Source organism: Arvicanthis niloticus, chromosome 8, assembly GCF_011762505.2.
Source record: "Arvicanthis niloticus isolate mArvNil1 chromosome 8, mArvNil1.pat.X, whole genome shotgun sequence".
Classification (NCBI taxonomy): domain Eukaryota; kingdom Metazoa; phylum Chordata; class Mammalia; order Rodentia; family Muridae; genus Arvicanthis; species Arvicanthis niloticus.
The window spans coordinates 18,544,247-18,566,388 of NC_047665.1; the positions used below are offsets into that span (position 1 = coordinate 18,544,247).

Sequence of the window (22,142 nt, forward strand, 5' to 3'; positions counted from 1 at the left end):
ATGATAGATTTCCATAACCCAACCCAATACACACAAAACAAACAAACACCACAACAAAACTTTTAGAAATCATCCACCAGGCACTTAATTATACATACTAAGGAAAGGGAAAGAAACAGATTCACTTCACACATAAGGCCTTTTGTTTGACCAGTTTCAAGTTACAAGGACTGCTATGCTAGGCTCCACTGAAAGATGGGGAATCAGACAACACAGGACTTGAACATGAACAAAGATCCCCAGGAGAAACCTAGCTACAGAATCTAAGTAAACAACAGGGGAAAACGTCCAGGTAGCAGAGCACACACACTACACTGGAGAAACCAAGAGCTGGGACCCTCTGTGTTTATGCACCTGAGACTCACTTGGGGGACTTGCTTTCACCTTGTGAGCAAGTTCCCTAGGAAAGCCTGGGGATAAGGAAAACATAGTGCAACAACACATACTCATCTCCCAAAGCACAATCAAGGCACCTTTACCTGTCCCTTCAAGTCACAAACATGTTCATACCACTGACGAAAAATGAGGACAATTACTACCCGAGAGGGGGGAAAAACCTGGTAAAGTCACAAAATTGCCACAGACCTACCTCAAGACCCACCAGTGGAAAGAACCATTCTCTTGGTTCTCCTACCTCAGGAAAGCACATTAAATAAAAAGCCCTAACAGCAGAGAACCAGGCCTTCAGAACTGTATATTTTGCATGATGTAAGCTGAAAGCTTGCACTTTCTGCATATTGTTAGTTTATGAGGAATAACAATATCATTCATTGCATAAAAAAAGAAATGCAATTGGCAGAAAGGAAGTTATATACTGGTGCACATGATTTGTGGGGACCATAGATAGGCAGAACCAACTTAGCCAGTGAGCAAGGGTGTGTCCATGGCTCAGTTCATAAGACAATGGCTATCTCAAAGGAGGCCCTGTTCCCATGTTTTGGACAGAGGAAGAATCTTCAAGAATAAAGTCTATATTTGACACATGATTTGGAAAGTGACACAATACAGTTTGAATCCTCTGTTCACATTTTGTTAATAAAGCTGTAAAGAATGAGTAATAAAAATCTTAGAGATACTTCCAGAGAATTAAGGTGGCTTTAGTAATTAGCACCATATCATCTTATCAATGTACAGCCTCGTTCAGAGAGGGGTTTTAGAACTTCAAAGATATAAACATTTCTAATACTCATTTGCTTTACTGTGGGATGAGACTCAATGAGTCAAACACAATAATGTTGAAATATTATTTTTCATTAAAGTAGATGAAAAGCTGATGGTTGAAGATAATGATACTTGAACTTTTATCCCCTTGTTGAGTGATTCTCTCACACACACATAAGGAATGCATGTTTTTAGCTATAAGAGCAAAGAGACAGGATTTACCTTCTGCCCGCATGTAACAAATAAAAGCCCACAGAGAGGTTGTTGGTGGTGGTGGTATGTGCATGGTCAGGACACATGCCAAGCCAACGTGTACCAAGCTTCAGATGTTTCTAAATGCCTATGCCTCCACACCAGCAACAGAAGTACAGATGCTTGCAAACATATTCAGCTTTTATATATATCCTGAGGATTTGAACTCAGGTCTTCAGGTGGTTTATCTACTGAGCCATCTATACAGTGTAAGCTAAATTCAAGATTCAACATGAAAGTAAAAACTGAGGGCCTAGAAAAATCTACAAGTTGAGAATGAATTCCGTGCCATCCAGAAATATACAGACTCTTATCCACCCCCCCACCCCACCAAAGGGGGAAGGGGAATTCAACCAACCAACCAACAAACCAACCAACCAACCAATCAGTCAATTACATAAATTGTTCTAGAAGCAGTAAAATCTAAGGCTAAATAGTAACAATATAATAATATGATCAGCAAACAGCAAGGGCAAGAAACAAAAGAACATAATGCAAATGAAATCTCAAAGTTTGAACCAACACTAGCTGCTAAGAATCACCAGTTGTATAAACAGTGGGATCCTAGTCTGGAGAATGAAATATATACAGATAACCTCTTTCAAAAAACTAAGAACTATGCAAACCAGCAGACAGAAGTGATGTCACTGACATGCTGTTGAAGAATCAATTTTACATGGAATTCCTTATCGGGCAAAAATTATTATCAAATAAGGAGGTGATGCTACTTTACCACAGATGTACAACCTTCACAGAGTAAGAGATATACATGAGGCTAAAACAAAGAACAGATCATGCTTTAAAAGTCATCCACCACCAGCTGAATAGAAATATTAAAATCTTCCCAGTAAAAAGAAAATGTTGCCAGGGCATTTAGATATAAAGCATAGAAAGTAAAATCTAAGTTATATCAACCAGGCAGTTAGATTAAAAGTACTAGGTACACAGGGCAGGGTAGACCCTTTAGTCCCAGCACTGGGAAAACACAGGCAGGTGAGTTCAAAGTCAGTCTGGTCTATACAGCAAGTTCCAGGTGACACATAAGAGAGACCCTATCTCAAAAATATAAAGGGGGGAAAAAGAGCTTAAATATATCAATATCTACTTCCATGGTGATCTTGACAAAGATATTAGATTTCAATATTTTAACTTTCTGTTTATGTATATGAAGTGTCTTTCAGTCACTATAGATCTAAAATTTTAAGTGTCTATATAGAATTTATCTATTTATAAAAATAGATAATTCCTCAATTCTGTAACAGAATTTGGAATATCCTGGATAGCTAAAGTGTTAAAACTAAATCAAATGGTTTTTTTTTCCCCCTTTTGTCTGTCAATTTGTTTTAGGGGTTCCAATAAGTTAGTGAATTCAACCTTAAACAATACCAGTAATAAGTTTCGGAGAAAAAAAATGCTAAAAAAGGATTCATTTCAGGACAGAATTAATTTATGTTTCTTAGAAATTCATCGACTTTTAAGCAGTGCATCCTTTGTAACAGCCCTTGGTATTCTCTCCCTTCCAAACCTAGAGATACCTTTAAAAAAAAAAAAAAAAAAAAACAACCACCAGTATTACAAATTAGTAAACTATAGACCCAATCTACTAGAGAATGCTCACAGGTATTCATATCCAGAAGTTAAACTGGATTCAGTCATGACTCCAGACAAACCCAAAAATCTGTACATGAAAAGTCAGTTTAAATGGAACAATCAAAAACAGGATTTCATTTCTTCTATGCCCTATGCTGGCAGTATTTTATCTAGTTACAGAAACATTTTCTTTTGAAAAGCATATTATACACCAAAGGCATGAATTACTTTGGAAGACTATCTTCTTGTCAGAGATTTGGGCATTATGAACGAGGGCCTCTACCACCAAAGCTGAAAAGATGACTATGGTATAAATAGTCTCCATGAAATCTGTTCAACACCTGTTTTTATAAACTGTAATTTGCACCACTCCTGATATCTGAAGACATGCATTAAGCTCAATACAGGAAAATCACTACCATTCACTGTAAGGATCCTTTTCATGACCTCAGTTCACTCCAAAAGAGGGAGAAAGGCTCTTGTATTTCCTCTGCCTACAGATTGCTGTGCCAGGAAATAGTGAAGACACATATCAAAGCATGCAAACCAAAACTCTCTGGTAACTGCAGTAACCCTCTCATGACTATACGGATGGCTGAGAGCGATTATCTGACAAAAAGACTATATACCACACATCTTTATTATTCTCTTCAAACTCAGCTGGCTCACTTGATTACTGTGGTTAGTTTATCCTCACAACTACTCCTCTAAAATGATATTCTCACCACTACTCTGTACAGGATTGACCTAAATCTGTTCATTCTTGTTTCCACGTGCACTGAAATACATGTAAATGCTTCCTCCACAAGGGTGCCTGAATGAAATGAGACAGCTTCAGCATGGTCATCATAAAGGTTTTCCAACTTAAATACACAAACAGAAACCCCTGATATATATTATAAATATTACACATCACAATAAACAAAAAAAAATGAAAGGTCAAGAATAAGGACATAATTAATTACACGATTGGGGAGACTGACAGAAGGATCACAGTCAGCCTTAACTGTTTCACTCAATTAATATATAAACAAAAACCCCACACATGAGCCCTCAGGTGTATGGCAAGTAGCTCAACACTACCTGTCTTGATTTGAAGACACTGCCCACAATGGTATCTTTAATGGATAGGATAAAAGAAACATTTTGGGCTTTTGAAACAAGAAAAACACAGCCACAGGTTCTACTATTCTCTGCCTTCTAAATGTATCAGGGACCAACCATGGCACAAGTATTTTGAGTATATACAGTTTAACGTGATTTCTAGAAGAGAATGTTTGACAGCACAAGGTCATCTTAAACAACTTTTTTTTTTTTAAGCATTCAAGAATTATCATTACAAATAGTGTTCTCCTTGGGTAGAAAGTCAGCCCACAGAAGGTCAGAATTGAAGATGTATTCACTGTATATAGACTCTAGAATGAGGACCTCAACAGCACAACCTTATTCTCCTGTCTTCTTTCCCTTACAAAAGTAAAATAGGTAACTAAGACGATTCACACAGTAGCAGTAACTAAATGGTAAAAGCATAGCTATCAATCACCACTTCAGATCAGACAGAAAATGAGGTTATTTATATATTTGATATATATATGGTGTGTATGTATTTATATATTTGCAAAGCAAATATATACATTATGACCCTGGACTCTTAGGATTGAGTATTTTGTCCCAGATATTTTAAATATCAAATACAATGCAAATGGACGCTAAATACTACAATGAGCAATCTGCAAGAATTCCAAGTCATTTATTTTAATTTAAAAAAAAGTTCAAAGACAACCTAACAAGACTACAGATTCAAGTCTATAATCTAGCTCTAAGTAAATGAGTGTATCTCACACTAGCATAATTAGAATGTGGCTAAGTAAATGGCTGAACTGCTCTTAGGACTCAAATTTGATTCACAGAATTCAATCAGGCAGCCTCCAGTTATATAGAGGAATCCAACAACTGGCCTCTACAACTCATGGGCACAACCCACAAAGACACACATGCACACATGCAATTAAAAAATAAAACTGCTTTTTACAAACATGATGAAAAGCCAGTATCACCTATCTAACCATAAGCCACACACATATCTATTAAGTTTTACTAATAGAGTTTGACTGTTGGCTCAAACAGATGCTACTCTCTCCCCTTGTGTTTTCTTTTGAACAAATCTTTTGCTTTAATTTTTAAAAAGTTTACTTTTATGTGTATGAATGCTTCCTGTGAATGTGAGTAAGCTGCCATGTGCATAAATCAGATCCCCTGAAACTGGAGCTGCCAGTGGTTATGAGCTATACAATATGGTGCTGGGAATCAAGCCCAGGCTCTCTCCAAGAGGATCAAGAGTTCTTTGCTGCTGAAGCAGCTATAGCACCCTGCAATAGTAGGAAAGCAATTTCCTATTTCTACTGTCTTATAAATACAGATCAAATGACAACTTTACACTCAACTGCACTAACCATATAACACATAAAAAGAAAAGGCCACCATCATTGTCAGCCAAGAGAATGAGACACTGGGGAGGGGTGGATGGCCACTCACACTTACAATAGTGAATATTGGCTTATATAGAATCAAAAAATGTACGCTCCAAATGGAGATGAAAGCTGATGTCAGGGGCATGGACACCATCCATGCTAAAGAGCACAGATACTATCACACATGCCAATGCATTTACTGAAGAGACTAGTTTTTCAGCCTTAAGTGCTAGTGATGGTTCCCTTTACAAAGAGAGAAAGAGGCTTCTTTCCTCTTTTTACCTTTCTACAGGAAAAGGTTCATCACAGAAAAGCACAAGCCTAGTATTCTAACAGACGCCTTTGATGTGCATGTTCATTTTATATATAGCAACATAAGACACACGTGAGAGGTGAAGAGACAATGGCTATAGAAGTTATTATACAGACCCAACATAAACCATATAGGAGGGCAAACCAAGAATTTGAGCTATGCATCTCAACTTGCAGGCTCAGGAACTATTAAGCACAAATCATGGCTAACTTCCTTCCCCTAATTTTTCTCTGTACTTCATTAAAGATGGACATCTAAATTGTTTCCAAAGGGTCATTATAATCAAGATGAATCAACCAAGAAGCTCAAACGAAGGGAAATTTTCCTTTTAAAATATAGACATGGGGGCTAGAGAAATGGTTAAGAGCACTCTGACTGTTCTTCCAGAGGTCCTGAGTTCAATTCTGAGCACCTGCATGGGAAAATTATAGTCATAAAAATAATAATACAGTAATTAAAGTATTAAATGCAAATTAAAGGGGATGGACATCTTTTAAAACCTAGTTAGAACTGTTATGTAATGTCACTGCCACAAATCTTGAAACGGCTATAGCCTACCACCTAACTGAACTATCTTAAATTATGTAGAAAAAAATCATATAAACATAAGTGTTATAGCCAACTGAATCTACAGTTTGGTTAAAATCAGACATACTAAGATAATAGTAATTCCTATTGTCATGACAAGAACAATTATTTTCTAATAATACCACAGGAAGTCTCTATCATTTTGGGGAAAAATATCTCTTCAGAAATGACAAAAACTCATTTAATATATATTTCAGAACTTCTACTGATTAAGAATAAATTTGAGTCGGGCAGTGGTGGCACACGCCTTTAATCCCAGCTCATGGGAGGCAGAGGCAGGCGGATGAGTTCCAGGACAGCCAGGGCTATATAGAGAAACCCTGTCTCAACCCCCCCCCCCAAAAAAAAAGATTACTGGGAAAAGCTTAGAAAGCCTTAGTTCTGACTCCTGTGGCAAACATTAGCATCATGATTTATTCACTAATACTTGGGTACTGACCTTTTCCTCGACGGCCCTTCTTCAAAATCTGAAGAACTAACATCGTTGCTAGTAGAAGACACTTGGGAGGCATCATCCTTCTCATTCTCTGACTGCTCTGAGGCTGGTCCTAATGCCTTAGACTGGTCATTACCAAGAAGCCCTACAGGTGTTTTTTAAAAAAAAAAAAAGACAAATACTTAAATACAGTATATCAGAGAGCACTTTTCCTTCAACCCTGTATAAACGGCTGACAAGGTCAGAAAACTTATATGCATATACAATCTTTTTAAAGGAGTAAAGAAAAATTAAGCCTCATTCCATAAGAGAATCAAAAGTCTAGCAAAGAAACAACAGAAGGAAATTCAAAATGTAATTTTATACACACACACACATACACACACACACATATAAATACATACACATGCATGCTGGGGGTTGGGGGGTGGGTGTCAGAGAGTGAAGATGGCTTGGGGTTTGTACAGAGACAGGATCTCAATATGCAGCCCAGTCTGGTCTGAATGAGTGATCCTCCTATTTCAGTATCTAAAATGCTAAGAATTAAAGACCTTACTAAAGTACATTTTATTTTAAATACCTCTTGTGCCTCAAGGTTAGAAAATATGAAAGATGTGACAATTATCATAAAATCCAACTTGTTGTTTTTAAAAAGCTACTAACTGGTAAATATTTACTATATATAAAAGAAAATCAACCAATGCCAGCTACTCATAGAAATATCATAAGCACATCTTAGAGGCAAACTGGAAACTCAAATAGAGACATAAATTTAGCTTGTACCTAGTCTTGTCTCACAGATAGTCAAAGAACAAATGCTCTCTAGATCTGAAGTACTGATCCATACACAGTACCACGGATGAACTCCTGTGGACACAAATATGGAAAGGTCCACCAAGGGATGCTAGAAGCAGTAATCATTAAAAGTAACAGCAAAAAGGATTAAATGATATTGACTGTTACCCAATTTGACCTATCTGTTTCAATGTCCTTAATTAATCTAATTATATCTCCAAAATAATATCCTTTTTATTGGCAGTACATTGGCACACCAATACAAAAATAGGTTGGATACCCAATCACTGGAATTATACAAATATGTTTTCCAAAACCATTAGAAATGTGACTGGGGCCAGAGTATAGCTCAGTGGGGAAGTTCAGTGCAATTAGCAAGAGAGGGGGACTCTGAAATAAAATTTATGATATCCCCCCCCCCAATTGTAGTATACCTAATTGCATTTTTGATTATGGTCAAATAGTACACGTATATACAGGAGAACAGGAAAAGTTTTCAAAATATCTACTCTATTGACAGGGTACTTCAGGATATGCAAATGAACAAAACACATATATATGGTCATATTGTTTAGTACTACTCAAGTAAACAAACACTTTACACATCAGATAAGAAACAAGTAATAGGAAGCCAGGTAGTGGTGGCGCACGCCTTTAATCCCAGCACTTGGGAGGCAGAGGCTGAGTTCGAGGCTAGCCTGGTCTACAGACTGAGTTCCAGGATAGCCAAGGCTATACAGAGAAACCCTGTCTCCAAAAACCAAAAACAAAAAACAAAAAAAAAAAAAAAAAAAAAAAAGAAAAAAAAGAAACAAACAAACAAGTGATAGGAAAAAAACTAGTGAATGGACAGCCAGACATCCAGAAACAAACAAAGAATATAATCACCAACACATAAATAAAAATCTAATGGGAAAGTATTATGAAACTCTAATTGGATAGTCGAAAGAAACTAAGGAATAATGGGATACAACTAGGTGAGGATGGGTAAGAAATAGTCTTCTGCCTTTGCCTACTGATTCTGCTGAGTGAGTATGGTACTTTAGACTATCGAGAGAACTTTAAGCTAATACATTGGCAGCTTTATTCCTGTTTTCCCAGGAACTCCACACGGGAAGAATAACAAACTGTCCAATTTGAACTTGTCCCAGGTTCATATGTGCCCTACTCTGCACAACTACTGTTCCCAGGTGATGCAATGCTAGTTGAAATCCATGTTTAATGTCAGTTAATGGAAGACCTATTGTTTCTGAGCTACCACTAAGCTGAAGTAAACAAGAACCAAGGAAATAATTGTAATTATTGCCTGACTATAATTATAGGCGACAATCCAGAGAGGCCCTTATAACCAGTGAATTCTAGCCACCTTTTCTCAACAGTTCTGTCAAGGGGCTTCCAAAAATCAGGTGTAAGGATAGATTTAAATGAAACAAAACAAAACAACCCAAAAAGCAGAGTAGGAGGGAAGAAAGAAGACATCTAAAGTATAAAATGGCTTGAAATGACCCCTGCCCAAAAGCACAAATATTAGGAGAATGCATGGGAAAATTGTATGCGATCTCTCTTAGAATTTTAGCAGAACTTAAGCACTCAATGTGAAGTAACAAAGAATAAAGCTGCTTTGATCCTAAGGGAGGTCTGAGTCATTAATGGAACAGAAATGGGGGCTGCACTATCTACTGCTTCATCAAGCTAGTTAACCTTCAGGGCACTCCCAGCTTTTCACTTTCCAAGTCACACAAGGAGGGTAACCTGAACTAAAGAGAGCAACACTGAGCTAGTGTTTGAATCAGATCAGTAATGAGGGAGCAGAGCGTATCTTACTCTGTACATGATCAATATTTTCAATCTCAATAATTCCATTCTGTATAAAAATTATTCAGAAAATTACACTTATTTTTAGTTTCCTCATCAATATGCTTAAATAAAGCATCCTTTCCCAATTTATTTCCTTACTCTTTTTCATATCTCCAACTATTTTCTAATGGTTTAGACTAAATAGAGCCTGCCTGAACTTGGATCAGCAGAATGGAATATGATGCCACAGGGCATAATAGCTATCATGGCAACACCGGAGGGCCTAATGTGTGTTCTGTGCCTTTTCTTTCTCCTGCTTAACACAGCCCTGCCATCAATATTATAAATTATTATTTTTAGTTGAGGAGAAATAATGCCAACAGCATTCCCTTCCCATACACAGACCAGACCCCATTTTAAATTTTCCAACCCTCACCACCCCTACCCCCATTCCCCACCTTGGCTCATGCTAACACAAATGTTTGTTGAAGGCTAGATAGAGGTTAACAGAGAGGAAATTCAGTGGCCCAAAGACCCAGCCTCTGTACATTTGTTCTCCATTAATATTCACTAAGTTAAACTTAAATTAAACCAGTCTATTGTCTTTCACAAAAGCAATAAATAGGAGCTGAATCAAAAAGTCAGAATCACTGGCATAGAGACAGCTCAGAAACTGGGCCTGCCACTACAACAGGATACAGCCTGGACACTACTAGTCAGTCCATCACCATATTATCTAGAAAACTCCTCCAAGAAATTAAATACAACAGCATGCTGATACAAGGGTCTCTACAAGCTCAGTGGCTATTCATCTCATCTCCTAAATTAGCACAATTGAAAAACCTCCCAGCACCACACAAGAGTCTAGAACAGCAGCAGAGAGGAGTAATTTAAATGCATGTTGAAAATACTGTGTACATGGTGATCTTTTCACTGTTGCCCTTAGATGAAAGGGTGTAGGAAAACTGAAACAGTTTATGCAATGCCTCCTTCAACTAAAGGATCTTTAAGCAATAAATAATATATCTAGATTACAGAACACAAATGTGTAAACACAAAAAAAAATGTTTTATAAAATCTAGAAAAATAGAGAGCTCTTGTGATTTTATGTTTTAGACACAAAGAAGACATGGCAGAATTAAAAAAAAAAGAAACAAAAAACAAAAACAAACAAACAAACAAAAAAACACAGAGGAAAACTCTACAAAGGCAATGCCAAAAGGGTTAAAAGAAAATGAAAACAAGGAAGGCTTTGAAGCTGTTCCAGTGTTTCTCAAACATCTGGAGCAGACAAAACTTATTAGCATATTAAGGAGAGCCAATGTTTTTAGCTTTGCTGTAGGAGGTATGCACAGAGGTATTCTCTGTTACAGAGTCAATGCAGTCTGCCACCCTGTCATTGTGACACAAGGTATCACATTACATATTAAACAGTCAAGCACCCAAAGAGGAATTTATCAATAGCAATTTATCATTCTGTATGTGCACACGCATATGTATTCACTTTTAGTTGGGAGGAGCCTTTTTGGTTAATGCAGGGAACCTTTCTTAAGTAATCAGAATGCTTGGTTTGCCACCATTACTAGTGAAAAACACAGTGTTGGTTCCCTCAGACTTTGAAAGAAACACTGGATTATCTGCTTTACCAACAGTACATGCATTCTGACGCTGGGCCAGCCTCACACATGAATGTGGATATTAACCCTCAACTGTACATATGCAGGTCAGCATTGAACATCCAACACAACAGGGCGACAGGGGTCAGCAGGGCATAGCCTGGGAAGCCCATACCAGATCCACTATGATGTGGCTGAAAACAAATGATACTCATAAGGCAGGATGTAAGTGACACTTGTGGTCAACGAGGCGCAAATGAAAATGGCTTCCTACCCCGGATTACAGAAAATAATTATCCTTTTTCTCTCATGAGAGCAACCCCTCAGCCAACTGAGACTCCCCTTTGTCTACTATCAAATCAGCCTTAGAGATTTCCCATTTTAGTCAAGAAAATGTAATCAAAAATCCCAGCCTCTGTGGAACCTCAAAATAGATCAAAGTATGGAACGGTAAGACTGAGTTTTGTTCATTTCTGTCACATCTCAAAAACATAACATATAAATACTAATTTATATACCAAAAGTCTACATGAGACCTTTACCCACCAATCTCAGTCTTCACAGACATTATTCTTCAGAAATTTTCCAAGACCAACATTTTGATAAAAGAAGGAATAACCCAACATGGTAACAGGAAAAAATTTTGGCTACTAGAAAAGCTATTTCTATGCAAGCAAGCTACCACATGCCCCAGAGCCAACAAAACATATTCCTCACCAAAAAGCCCTATGGCCATCTCAATATATGGTAGCAGCCTTACATAATGGGTCCCAGTCTGCATGACTTGAGCCCTGAATGAAAAAGAACCACATCACCCAAAAACAAAAGATAACCCCCCTTCAACCATCTTAACCAACAATCCCAAGGAGAAAAAATGTTCCAAATACCAAACAAAACAAAACAAAACAAATCTCATAGATGAACTTTAGATACACGTTTTAAGTCTCTGGTCTTCAAAATACACACACACACACACACACACACACACACACACACACACACTTCAACAGCCCAGAGGCTATCAGTGCACTTATTTTAGCATAAACCTCATTTCTTTGGGTCAAAGATCAACCACAGGTTATATTAATTAACCTTATATTATACTAATTAATTCTCCCTTTCACTCATTCATGCTAATCATGACTTTCAACAATTAGAATAAGTAGGGTTCAAGACTGCCCTCAAACACCTTCAGTGCACTACAATGTCAAGCTCTACCTATACATGGAATCAACTCCACTATCTTGGGTTCTAGCTTCTAGATCCATCTACCATCCCAGTATCTGTTTACATTTCACACTGACAAATAGGTCAAGCACATGCCTACCACGCAACCTACTTACAAGCAACCAACAGCTTGGATTCCCACCTACTACTGAAAATGGTTTCCCAGCATTTAAGACCCAGTACTGACCATCTCAGGTCAAAAGCTATATTCTATATTAAGGAAAAAGCACATGACAGGCACTACTGGAATTATTAGGCTGCTGTGGAAAATGAGCTGAGAACAATGGAACTGTGAGAGCTATGAAGACAGGCAAGCACAAGAGCTTTAAAAAAAATACATCAGTAAGACTAGTGTTTACAAGACTTACATGAAGATAAGCAGACAAGGCAAAGCTTGGTGCTCTGTACACATAAAGATTTCTACAAGAAATTGAAATGTGTGCAGCTGTTTAGATCTTCAAGGCTTTATTTCAGTAAATTTACTCAACTGTGTGTACCAAAATAAAACCAGTTCTCAAATATCTATCAAATATCATTGAACTCCATAAACTTAACCAGGTTGTGTACTAATCTTTGCCGCACATGACCCACACCAATTTATGGATGTGTGTATCAGCTTTATCTTTAACAAAAGCTCATGGTTACACTAAACACATAAAGGTTTCAAGTTATGTTTTCTTTTGTTTTGTTGGCAGAATTGTGAATTTCCTCCAAGCACCTAATTATCTCAATTGCATATAAACAAATCAACTGCCCACCCACTTTTCAAATGATAATATTGAGAGTCCAAACAGAAGCATATCCACTAATAGCAAACAAGTTACCAAGGCCTACTGCTTCCCAGATGAACAGTCTTTCCAATACTGAAATATAATAAAAAGCTGTATAAAATAAGACTATAGGAATGTGGCCCATTAACTGTACCAGTGGTGCACCTGACTTCATACACACTAATGAAAATATGGAATGGTGTACCAAAAAAAATAAATAAAATAAAAAACCAAAACCAAAAAAAAACCCATAAAGCAACACTGAGTTTATAGTACTCTGGTATAACCAGAATCCCATGAAAATGTGGCTTCTATTCACATGCCTCAGTTTCCTCCATCGTTTAAAAGAATAACATGAAAAGAATGAAATGAGGGAAATGAAGCCAAACATTCTATTTATAAAAGCAACTAGATGTAAGGGAAGAATGAAGTAACTTAACTGTCATGAAGCATCTATTTTTAAACGATAGCAAATAAACAAATACATTGCCAAATTGATATTAATACAGAAATCAGCTATTGCTGAGTGGCTGGTCAATCCCCAGAGTAATGTCTAATTCATACAAGCCTGATTTAAACTGCAGATTTGGTCAAAATGGTCAACAGAGCTTAAAGTGCTAAGCACGACATTAATTCTCTCTTGTAAATTTCCACAGTATCTTAGGAGCCACCATTACCCTTAGGGAAGGTATAAGAATTTAAAATAATATTAAATCCAAACACTTTAAATAGTGTGTGTGTGTGTGTGTGTGGTGTGTGTGTTTCCCTTGCCATCCATAATGGATATATAATCGGGACCTCTAGCAGGAAAACCCACAAAGGCCTATTTCTCCAACAAAAGCCAAATCAGACTGAAATGAATCACAAGCTATTTGTTTTTCTTTTATTTATAGGAACAGACCTTCTATCCCAGGTTCCTCAAGATAAGCCACCAAAAACTGCACCTGACAGACCCGTGGAGCAGCCATCCTCAGAGCCGGATCATTGCAGAGACAGAGGAAGAAGGACAGAGGAAGGGAGGGAGGGAGGGAGAGCGCAGTGAGGCAGGCTCCGGGGCGCTTGTCAACAATCCTCCCCTGTACGTAATAAGCAAGCGGCAGTGCAGATTCCGAGCGGCAATAGGACAGCCGAACACCAGCGGGGGCTAAGGGGGAGGGGAGACAGTCGGGAGAGAAGATTATTTATGTGCCTGGAAGAGAATTGAATGCTGAAAAGGAGGGGGCATCTGGCTGACTCCCCCCCCCCCCCCCCCCCGGTTCTTACCATTTTGATGAATTAAAATGAGAAAAGGCAAAAGAAATTGCTATATTTCCACAACCTGCAATGCAGACAAATCAAAATTACAGAATTTCGGAGGGTGTGGGGGGGGAGAAACGGGGACATGTTGGCAAGGGATACTCACAATTTAATTGTACAGACTTTTGTTATACAAGGAATGGCCTGTTGTACAGTGCACTAACCACCCCCTCCCTCTTGCACACACCCATCTCCAACAACAGCAGGAAGCAGGGCAATGCTTCAATGGTATCCCTTTTTAATATCATAATCTGTGTCATTCAGCACTTGGCTTTTATTTATTTTTATTTGTTATTTTGGCTGGAAAACCTGGGCAGCTCTCCAGACAGACTGCAGAAATCTCTCTTCACATGCTCCTCCTCCAATTCCTCCCTCCCCTTTCCTGCAATTGCAGCCACCATGGGAGCTTCATTACTTATGAAGTGACCGAATGAGCAGGCATGGGCCACTGCCAGCACAGGACACCCCTCCCCCAGCCCTGCCTAGGCCCCTCCCCAAGGCACATAAATTGATCTAATCTAATCAAGCTGAAGCTGTTTTCCCTCATTGTTTCTTGAGGATCTTTCACAAAACAGTCTCTGTAGCCTGGCAGCTGCTGGGAGAGGTGAAAAAGGCAGGCATCCAACTGGCCTCCAGTAGCTGGAATGTCCCTCTCCCTCCCCCCCTCCTCCCAACCCCTCTCTGATTTTCAAAGTCATTTTCTTTGAAGCTTTTGAACTTCATCTGACAATGATGATGATGTGCAAAGCACATGCTTTACACTACCCACAGGCTTCTCTTTATGTCCTTCCAAGGAAAGTAAGGATGGCGGCTGAAAGCATGAGCGGGAACCGAAACAAAGTTCATATCTAAGGACTGGGCCACTCCAGCCTAAGGAGGTGACTCTGTTCTTTCTGGGCTCTTAAAATACAGGCACTAATTAATTTAAAGGCAGATAGTAGCTTTTCCTGAGGTATGATGCCTGACAGTTACCACGGCCATTTCTTAGGTCACCATGCTAGACATACTAAAAACACAGTTTTCCTGAAGAGGGAAGTGACAATCTTCTCTGAGGACTGTGATACCCACGGATGGAATGGTGCAACTCTATTGTATAAATGATGAAGCTGTGGCTTAGGTTAGTCTGGTTTCCAAACCACACTCCAAGTCAACATGTCTCCTTAGACAAGAATCTCCCCACCCCTTCATTTCCCTTTTTGCAGGACTCATCTAGGCTCTTCAATAATGATAGCACTCACAGCAGGAAACTGGAAAGAAGAAAGGCAAGTAACTGGAAAGAAAGATGATGACCAATTCTAGGGAAAGTGGAAAAGAGGGAACCTGTCACCTATACAGTTGGAGAGAAATTAAGTTTAAAAATCTAGTTTCCCTTAACACTCCCCAGCTCTAAGAAGGCCTTATCCAATCACTGCTGCTGGTATTCTCTTGACAAAAACTAAAATAAAACAGGTGTTTACATTGGTCTTCTGGTGCAAGTTAATCATACTCACACTCAAGCCTCTGTGTGGCTCAGTGGCACAAAAATGCTGGAAACCATTTATTTATTAACACCATTAGGTTTGCAACTGTTTGGATATAAAGCTGACCTAGTACCCTACAGTAGATAAATTTCAGTTATACCTCTGGTTATCCTGACTTCCTTGTTCTGAGTCACTGGAAATAATTTCCAGTGTGTTTCAATATACCATGCCCCAACTACTCTGTGGCTCTTCAAGAAGAAAGCAAGCATTAGTTTTTCCTTGATGCTTATCTAGGAATAGAATTAGGAAAAATCCTCAGACTCAAAAATGCTCACATTTACAAGTCAAATGTATAGCAAATCGGTTGCACAAGCGCATGTTAGATATTATATGTACACCAGTAATCTCTAAGTTTCTCCATGAAGACATTCTGTTACTCAAGATATCAGAAAAGAACTGCATTCAAAAATACTACTCAGGAAGAGGCTGGAATTTCAGAAAGAATCTCACACAAAGCATTTCTATACAGTCAGCCAGGTGCATGCTTTCTTCTACCTAATAATCACCTCAACCTCGGGATACTTGAGGATATAGTTTGCCTCTTCCATAATCAACTTTTGATTATTACACCAAGTTGGGCAAAATCCAACTCTCTACATGCATTTAGCTTTTGAAAAAAAAAAATAACCAGAGCAAGTTCCGACTTACATAATGTTTTGTTTCATAGGAGGAAGGAAACTATGTCTTATTCAGTTTTGGAGAGGTAAAACTTATTGCTGCAGAATGCTAAGACTTCATTTAATTCAAATAACCAGCCTGAGAAGTAAGCTAAGCTAGGTTCTGTGGCTTACAATTGTTATCCTAGCAGTAGGAAGACTGAGACAGGAGAACCATCACAAGTTCAAGACAAGCCTAGGCGCTACAGTGAGTTCTGGGCTACCTTGGATCACATAATTTAAAACTTAATCTTAAACAGACACACCCCCCCACACACACACACACAAATCTAACCCATATTGAGAGTCAATTATCAAAAGAAAGAGAAAAGAAGCAAGCCTTGGGAGTTCTATCACATTAAGGAAGAGAGTCTTTCACAACCCAGGGTCTAATAGTGATACCTCTTCTGTTTCTAGTTACTGATACATGCAGAAACCATAGCATGTCAACATTAGAGTTCTATGCAATTAATCCCCATAACCCAAAGACACCCATACAAAAGGCAGAAGATGATACAGGCTGTAAAATGAGTTTTAACTAACAGATTATGAGGCTGTGTGTGGAGCCTAAAAGTCTCACAAAGAAATGTGGAATTTTAATGACTCATCACCAGACTGTATAGAACTATAGAAAACAGCTAACTCACCATAGACCCCACACCTTTAAAAACAAAATAAATAAGGACAAAAATTTACACATGGGCTGACGATATGGCTCAGCAGGCTGGGCTGCTCTTTCAAAGGATCCAGAACCAATTACTGGTATCCAAATGTCAACTCACAATTGAGATCCACCATCCTCTTCTGGCCTCCTCAGGCACTACACATGCATGGTACACAGACATACATACAGACACATCATACACACACACACACACACACACACACACACACACAAAATACATAATAAATCTTAAAACAAACTACATCTGTACTAGTATTTACTTCCTAAACAAGGGACAACAGATATTTACAGAATGTTTACTTTGTGTTAATGATATAAATAACTGAGAGATAATCTGAGTAAAGAAAGATCTGCACAGACTGTTTTTCAGGTAGCTACTCATCATGTTGCCCAGACTGGAACTGAACGGACAATTCTCCTGCCTCGAATCCTGAGTAGTGGAGACTACAGACACAAGGCACTTAGTTCCTGGCTCTGCAGTTTTACAAATACTATGACCCTTCCATGAGTTTTTGGTATCTGGAGGAATCCCACAACAGTCTGTCAAGGGATGCCTATACCCTAATGGTTCTTTTGCTTATATGACCAAATGTCTTGTAATGACCCTGTCACCTGGGTGTGGTTTTATTAAAACAAGACCAAAAAGTGGGGGGAAAAGGATACTCTGTGCTAATATTTGACCTTTATTAATAAATAATAAATAAGATATTAATAATATTAAATATACTAAAACCATTGTTATTAAACCCAGGTACATATTAACTATTTTTGTTTAGATTTTTATTAAGTAAAATTTAGTACACTGGCTTTATACCAAGCAGAATTATATATACACATAAGTCTGAAAGCCTTCCAATTGGCCTTGATAATTCCTAGAATGCCAAAGAGGGTTGGGAAGGGAGGGTGGGGTGTGGTGGGGTTGCACACACTGGATAATACATTCAGTTGTCATGATAACCAGTGTGGCATCAGGGCTGCCTCATGCAATTACAAAATCATACCAATAATTGTAGTAACTCAGAAGAGTGATCCATTTTGAGTAACAAATTTTGTACAGCTGACTTGGTTGTCCGTGCTAAATAAAATACCACTATAGTCAATCAAGCATTCATAGTGGGGGGGGGGGGGAGTCAGAAGAGATAAAACTCAATTTCAAACCTTAACCCTAACCCTCTGCTTCCCTGTCCCATTGGATCGCTGTGGTCATAAAGGCGGAAATACACTGAAGCAGGCCTCACAATAATGGAGTCCATTACAGAGCATAAGGCCAGATTCAAACATGCCAGGGCTCTTTACAAAATGGGATAATTTGAGAATTAAAGATACCTCTGGGCAGCTGTAGCATATTAAAAAGAAAATTTAGTCTGGTAGAGTTATTTCTCTAAGGACAGGTATTTCAGAGTAGACAGCACAAGCAGAACAAGATGATGTGTTTTGGTCCCATTGTCCTTGCTGGCTGAGTACTCTTAAGAGCAAGTCACAGGAACACTGCCTACTAGGCAGAACAGCACAAGATATAAAAGTGATCTTATGTTTTATTAATAAGTCTCCAAGATTCAAGTGACCCAAAGCTTTTTAAACATTGCTAGCTCTGAACAACAAAGAAATGGGAGACACTAACTGTACCCAAAACAACAACAGGTGCGTAATGGTGACACAAATTTGGTCCCAGCATTCAGGAGTTAGGAGTTAGAGCATGTTAGGAGTTAGAGCAAAGCCTACACACACCAGGAACACATATTAGATAGAGGAAAGCCTTTTTCTGTGACAGCCTCCCTATAGAGAACATGACCCTCCCAAAGGATGATCTTCATCCTTCTCCAGAATAGGAGAGGAAATACAAGATCAAGTATATGGTGTCGAACCCCAATTAGCACTTCATGGATATGAAATACCAAGGATACTATAAAGTCACCACAGCAGTGCACAAACAGTCTTTATGTTGGCTGCTCCACTGTCAGCCCATACGCAGAAAAGCATGAATGACAGAAGGCTGTTCCTTCAAGAAAAAGCAGCACTGACAGCATGCTGATCAAGATTCAGCAGGGAAGCAGCCCAATGAACACATTTTGATTGAGGAAGGGGATGGGTGGGAGATTGATTTTAAATTACTGTATTAAAAATATCCAAAAAGCACTCAACTGATTTCAAAAGGTAAACAAGAAACCATAGAAAGTTAAATATGGTGATGGTCAATCTTCTGAAAATACTTCCTCATAAAATCTTTTCAAAATATGTCCTCATAAAACACAAGCAAAATTCACTCAAAAATACATTTGGAGGGCTGCTGGCAAGAATAAAAAAGAAATGCATGAACTTTGAACTTAAGGAATAATGAACATAGGAAATTTACACTGAAACATTGTTGAAAAAAGGGGTGATACTGAAGTTCTTTTACCTTGATTCTCTCATACACAGCTAGTATTCCTAATTTGGAATGATACTAGTTTACTAGTAAGACAGTTTTAAGAAAACCAACTGGCAAGATGGCTCAGAGAATGAAAGCACCTGCAATGCAATACTAACAGCCTGAACCCACAGTGGAAAGGGAATAAACAGAGAAATCTGTTCTCTGATCTCTATGCATTTCTGCATACTTGCACATATTCAAATCAAGCCTTGTATACTTACTTAATAATGTTAAAATAGACTTCTAGAGTAAAAATGGATGCTAACAATTCAGTGACAGGGCTCAGTACTGTTCTATTTAGAAGTTAAATCAAAAAGCAACAATTTATTTGCAAGAGTTTCAACACAGTTTATAACTATTACTGGTGTTTATTACAAACTGCCTATTATTTCCTCTTTGGTTCCCCATTGTGACTTCTGAGAGCTTCCTTTACTCCCAGGCAACATGAAGATGGCTTCTAAACCATTCATAATGAAAATCACTCTTTAGGTTTCTGACTTGGTAACACCCCCTGACTCACACCAACCGCTCTTGGACCAAGTGCAGCTTGAGTTGATGCAGATCAGCATTCACATTTGTCTCCTGCAGCACATAGGGCTAGGGAGATGAGCACACCAGACAGCCTTTGAAAGAGGCTTCACAATGACCTCCCATGCATTCATCCACATTCCAAAGAAACGCACAAATACCTCCTGATCCAAAAATACAATGCAGAGATGAAGAAGATTTACAATATTCCATAAATTCCAAGAAGTCATTCTCTGCTAAACCCAATAAATGAGACAAAGCTAACACACAGGTAGGGGTGTGTGTGTGTGTGTGTGTGTGTGTGTGTGTGTTTTAAGCCTGTGTGAATGTACTTGTACCATGTGTGCTTAGTGTACTTGGAGATCAGAAGAAATCATCAGAACCCCTTTAAGTGCAACTGCAGACATCTGAGCTGCCATGTAGGTGGTTGTTTGGAACCGAACCTGGGTCCTTTTACCTACAAGAAAAAGAAGAGTTCAAGGCCAGTCTGGTCTTTAGAGCTAGTTTCAGGACAGACAAGCTTGCCCATGAAAAACCACAAGTGTTCTTAACCACTGAACCATGTTTCCAGACCCACAAAATCCAAAGCCCTTATGAAGCTCAAAAAAAACTCAGCTTTTGAGGTACTCTGGATTTCAGATTTCCTAATTAGTGATGTTTAACCATTAAAGTCTCCAAAAATATTCCCAAATCTGTAAAGTTACTGTTCCTGGTTATTTCTGGTAATCTGATTATTTCTGCTATTAATAGAATGAAAAGTAACACCCAATGTCAATGTTCATTCCAGCACATTCACATTTTTGATGTGTTCAATATTGTTTGAGATGGCTAGAATCCAGGAATTCTGGCTTAATATGACTTAACAGATTGTAATGTGAATGACTACAAAATATACCCTCTTTCAGTTCGAAATAACTGTTCAAAATATGTCCAAAGGTTTTTTCTTCCACTGTTTCATATTTACATCACTTGAATATTTTTCATTGTTTCTTTGTCCCTCCAATAAATAAGGTTTCCCCTCCCAAATGAGCAGGCAGATACCTTTCTCATAGAGTAAAGGCCAGCTCAAAGGCAGTCTACATTAAACCACTTCCACCCCAGGCAGGTCACAGATCAAGGGCAAGCAACTGTGTACAGTGGTGGGAGAACCTGCTACTTCACACCACCTTCTACTCCGTGGGACAGTCCTTCCTTACCCATGCCATGTAGGATAGCCTGGTAGGGGAAAAGAGAAGGTAGCTGGGTCAAAGCTATAGCTTTTGGTATTAGAATGGATCCTGATTTCAAGGTACTGACATCCAGAACCTTGGAATGTTGCACACCTACACTAATATTCTTTCCAAGTGGTCTGCTCCATGATGCAGCTACTGTTTTATGGGAAGAAACTCAATCCTAATCACCTTCTCCATGTTTACTTTCTGCTGGGTACTAAGAACTTCAAATGAATCCTCACCAATTCCGAGAAATCACTCCAGAGAGAAAAATTACTGCGCCACTTTAGAAATAGAAAGACAACAAGAGCCAAACATATAGGGCTTTCTGCCTCAGAAATATTGTCTGGAGTGAAGGAGATCCTTTAGGGCATCTCTTGGTGCTACCATGGCCTGTGATTAAAGTCAATGGGAATCTACAGAATATCCAGGCAGAATGACAAAGGGCACAGACCCCTGAGAAATAAAAGGATCATGCCTCCAGGAAAAGAACCAAGACTTGCTGAGGTGCTTGCAGAGGATGGAGATAATGCAGAATGGGCAGGAGATGAAGGTAGTTAATTATAAATACCAGCTACAAACCATGTGACCAGTTGCAGAAATGAATATTATAACTGAAAGAAGTGCTTCCATTGTATTTTGTTAAGAATACATTTGTACAAATATTTGTGTTCTTCCAATTTAACAATTAAGAAAATATCAATGGTTATATTTAAATTTGAGATACTAAAAGGATGCTCCCCAAGAAATAATGCCACCGATTGTAAATTTAAAGTAAGCATCTGTTGTTTTATGAGGAAGGCTGTGTTAGGTGTTACTA

The 22,142-nt window shown here is 38.5% G+C and overlaps 1 protein-coding gene across 5 annotated transcripts in view; it reads right to left on the reverse strand.

The window, feature by feature from the left end:
* Nucleotides 1-22,142, reverse strand: part of Jarid2 (jumonji and AT-rich interaction domain containing 2) — a 174,046-nt gene that overhangs the window by 59,936 nt on the left and 91,968 nt on the right. For 3 of the 5 annotated variants that reach the window (XM_076939113.1, XM_034509846.2, XM_076939115.1), the window contains one exon: nucleotides 6,815-6,956. The exons of 1 other annotated variant lie outside the window; for it this stretch is intronic. In XM_076939113.1, the coding sequence (XP_076795228.1) occupies nucleotides 6,815-6,956 (142 nt within the window). Of the gene's footprint in view, nucleotides 1-6,814; nucleotides 6,957-13,917; nucleotides 14,010-22,142 lie in introns of those variants that run through there. One more of the 5 variants, XM_076939114.1, reaches the window with a different exon arrangement.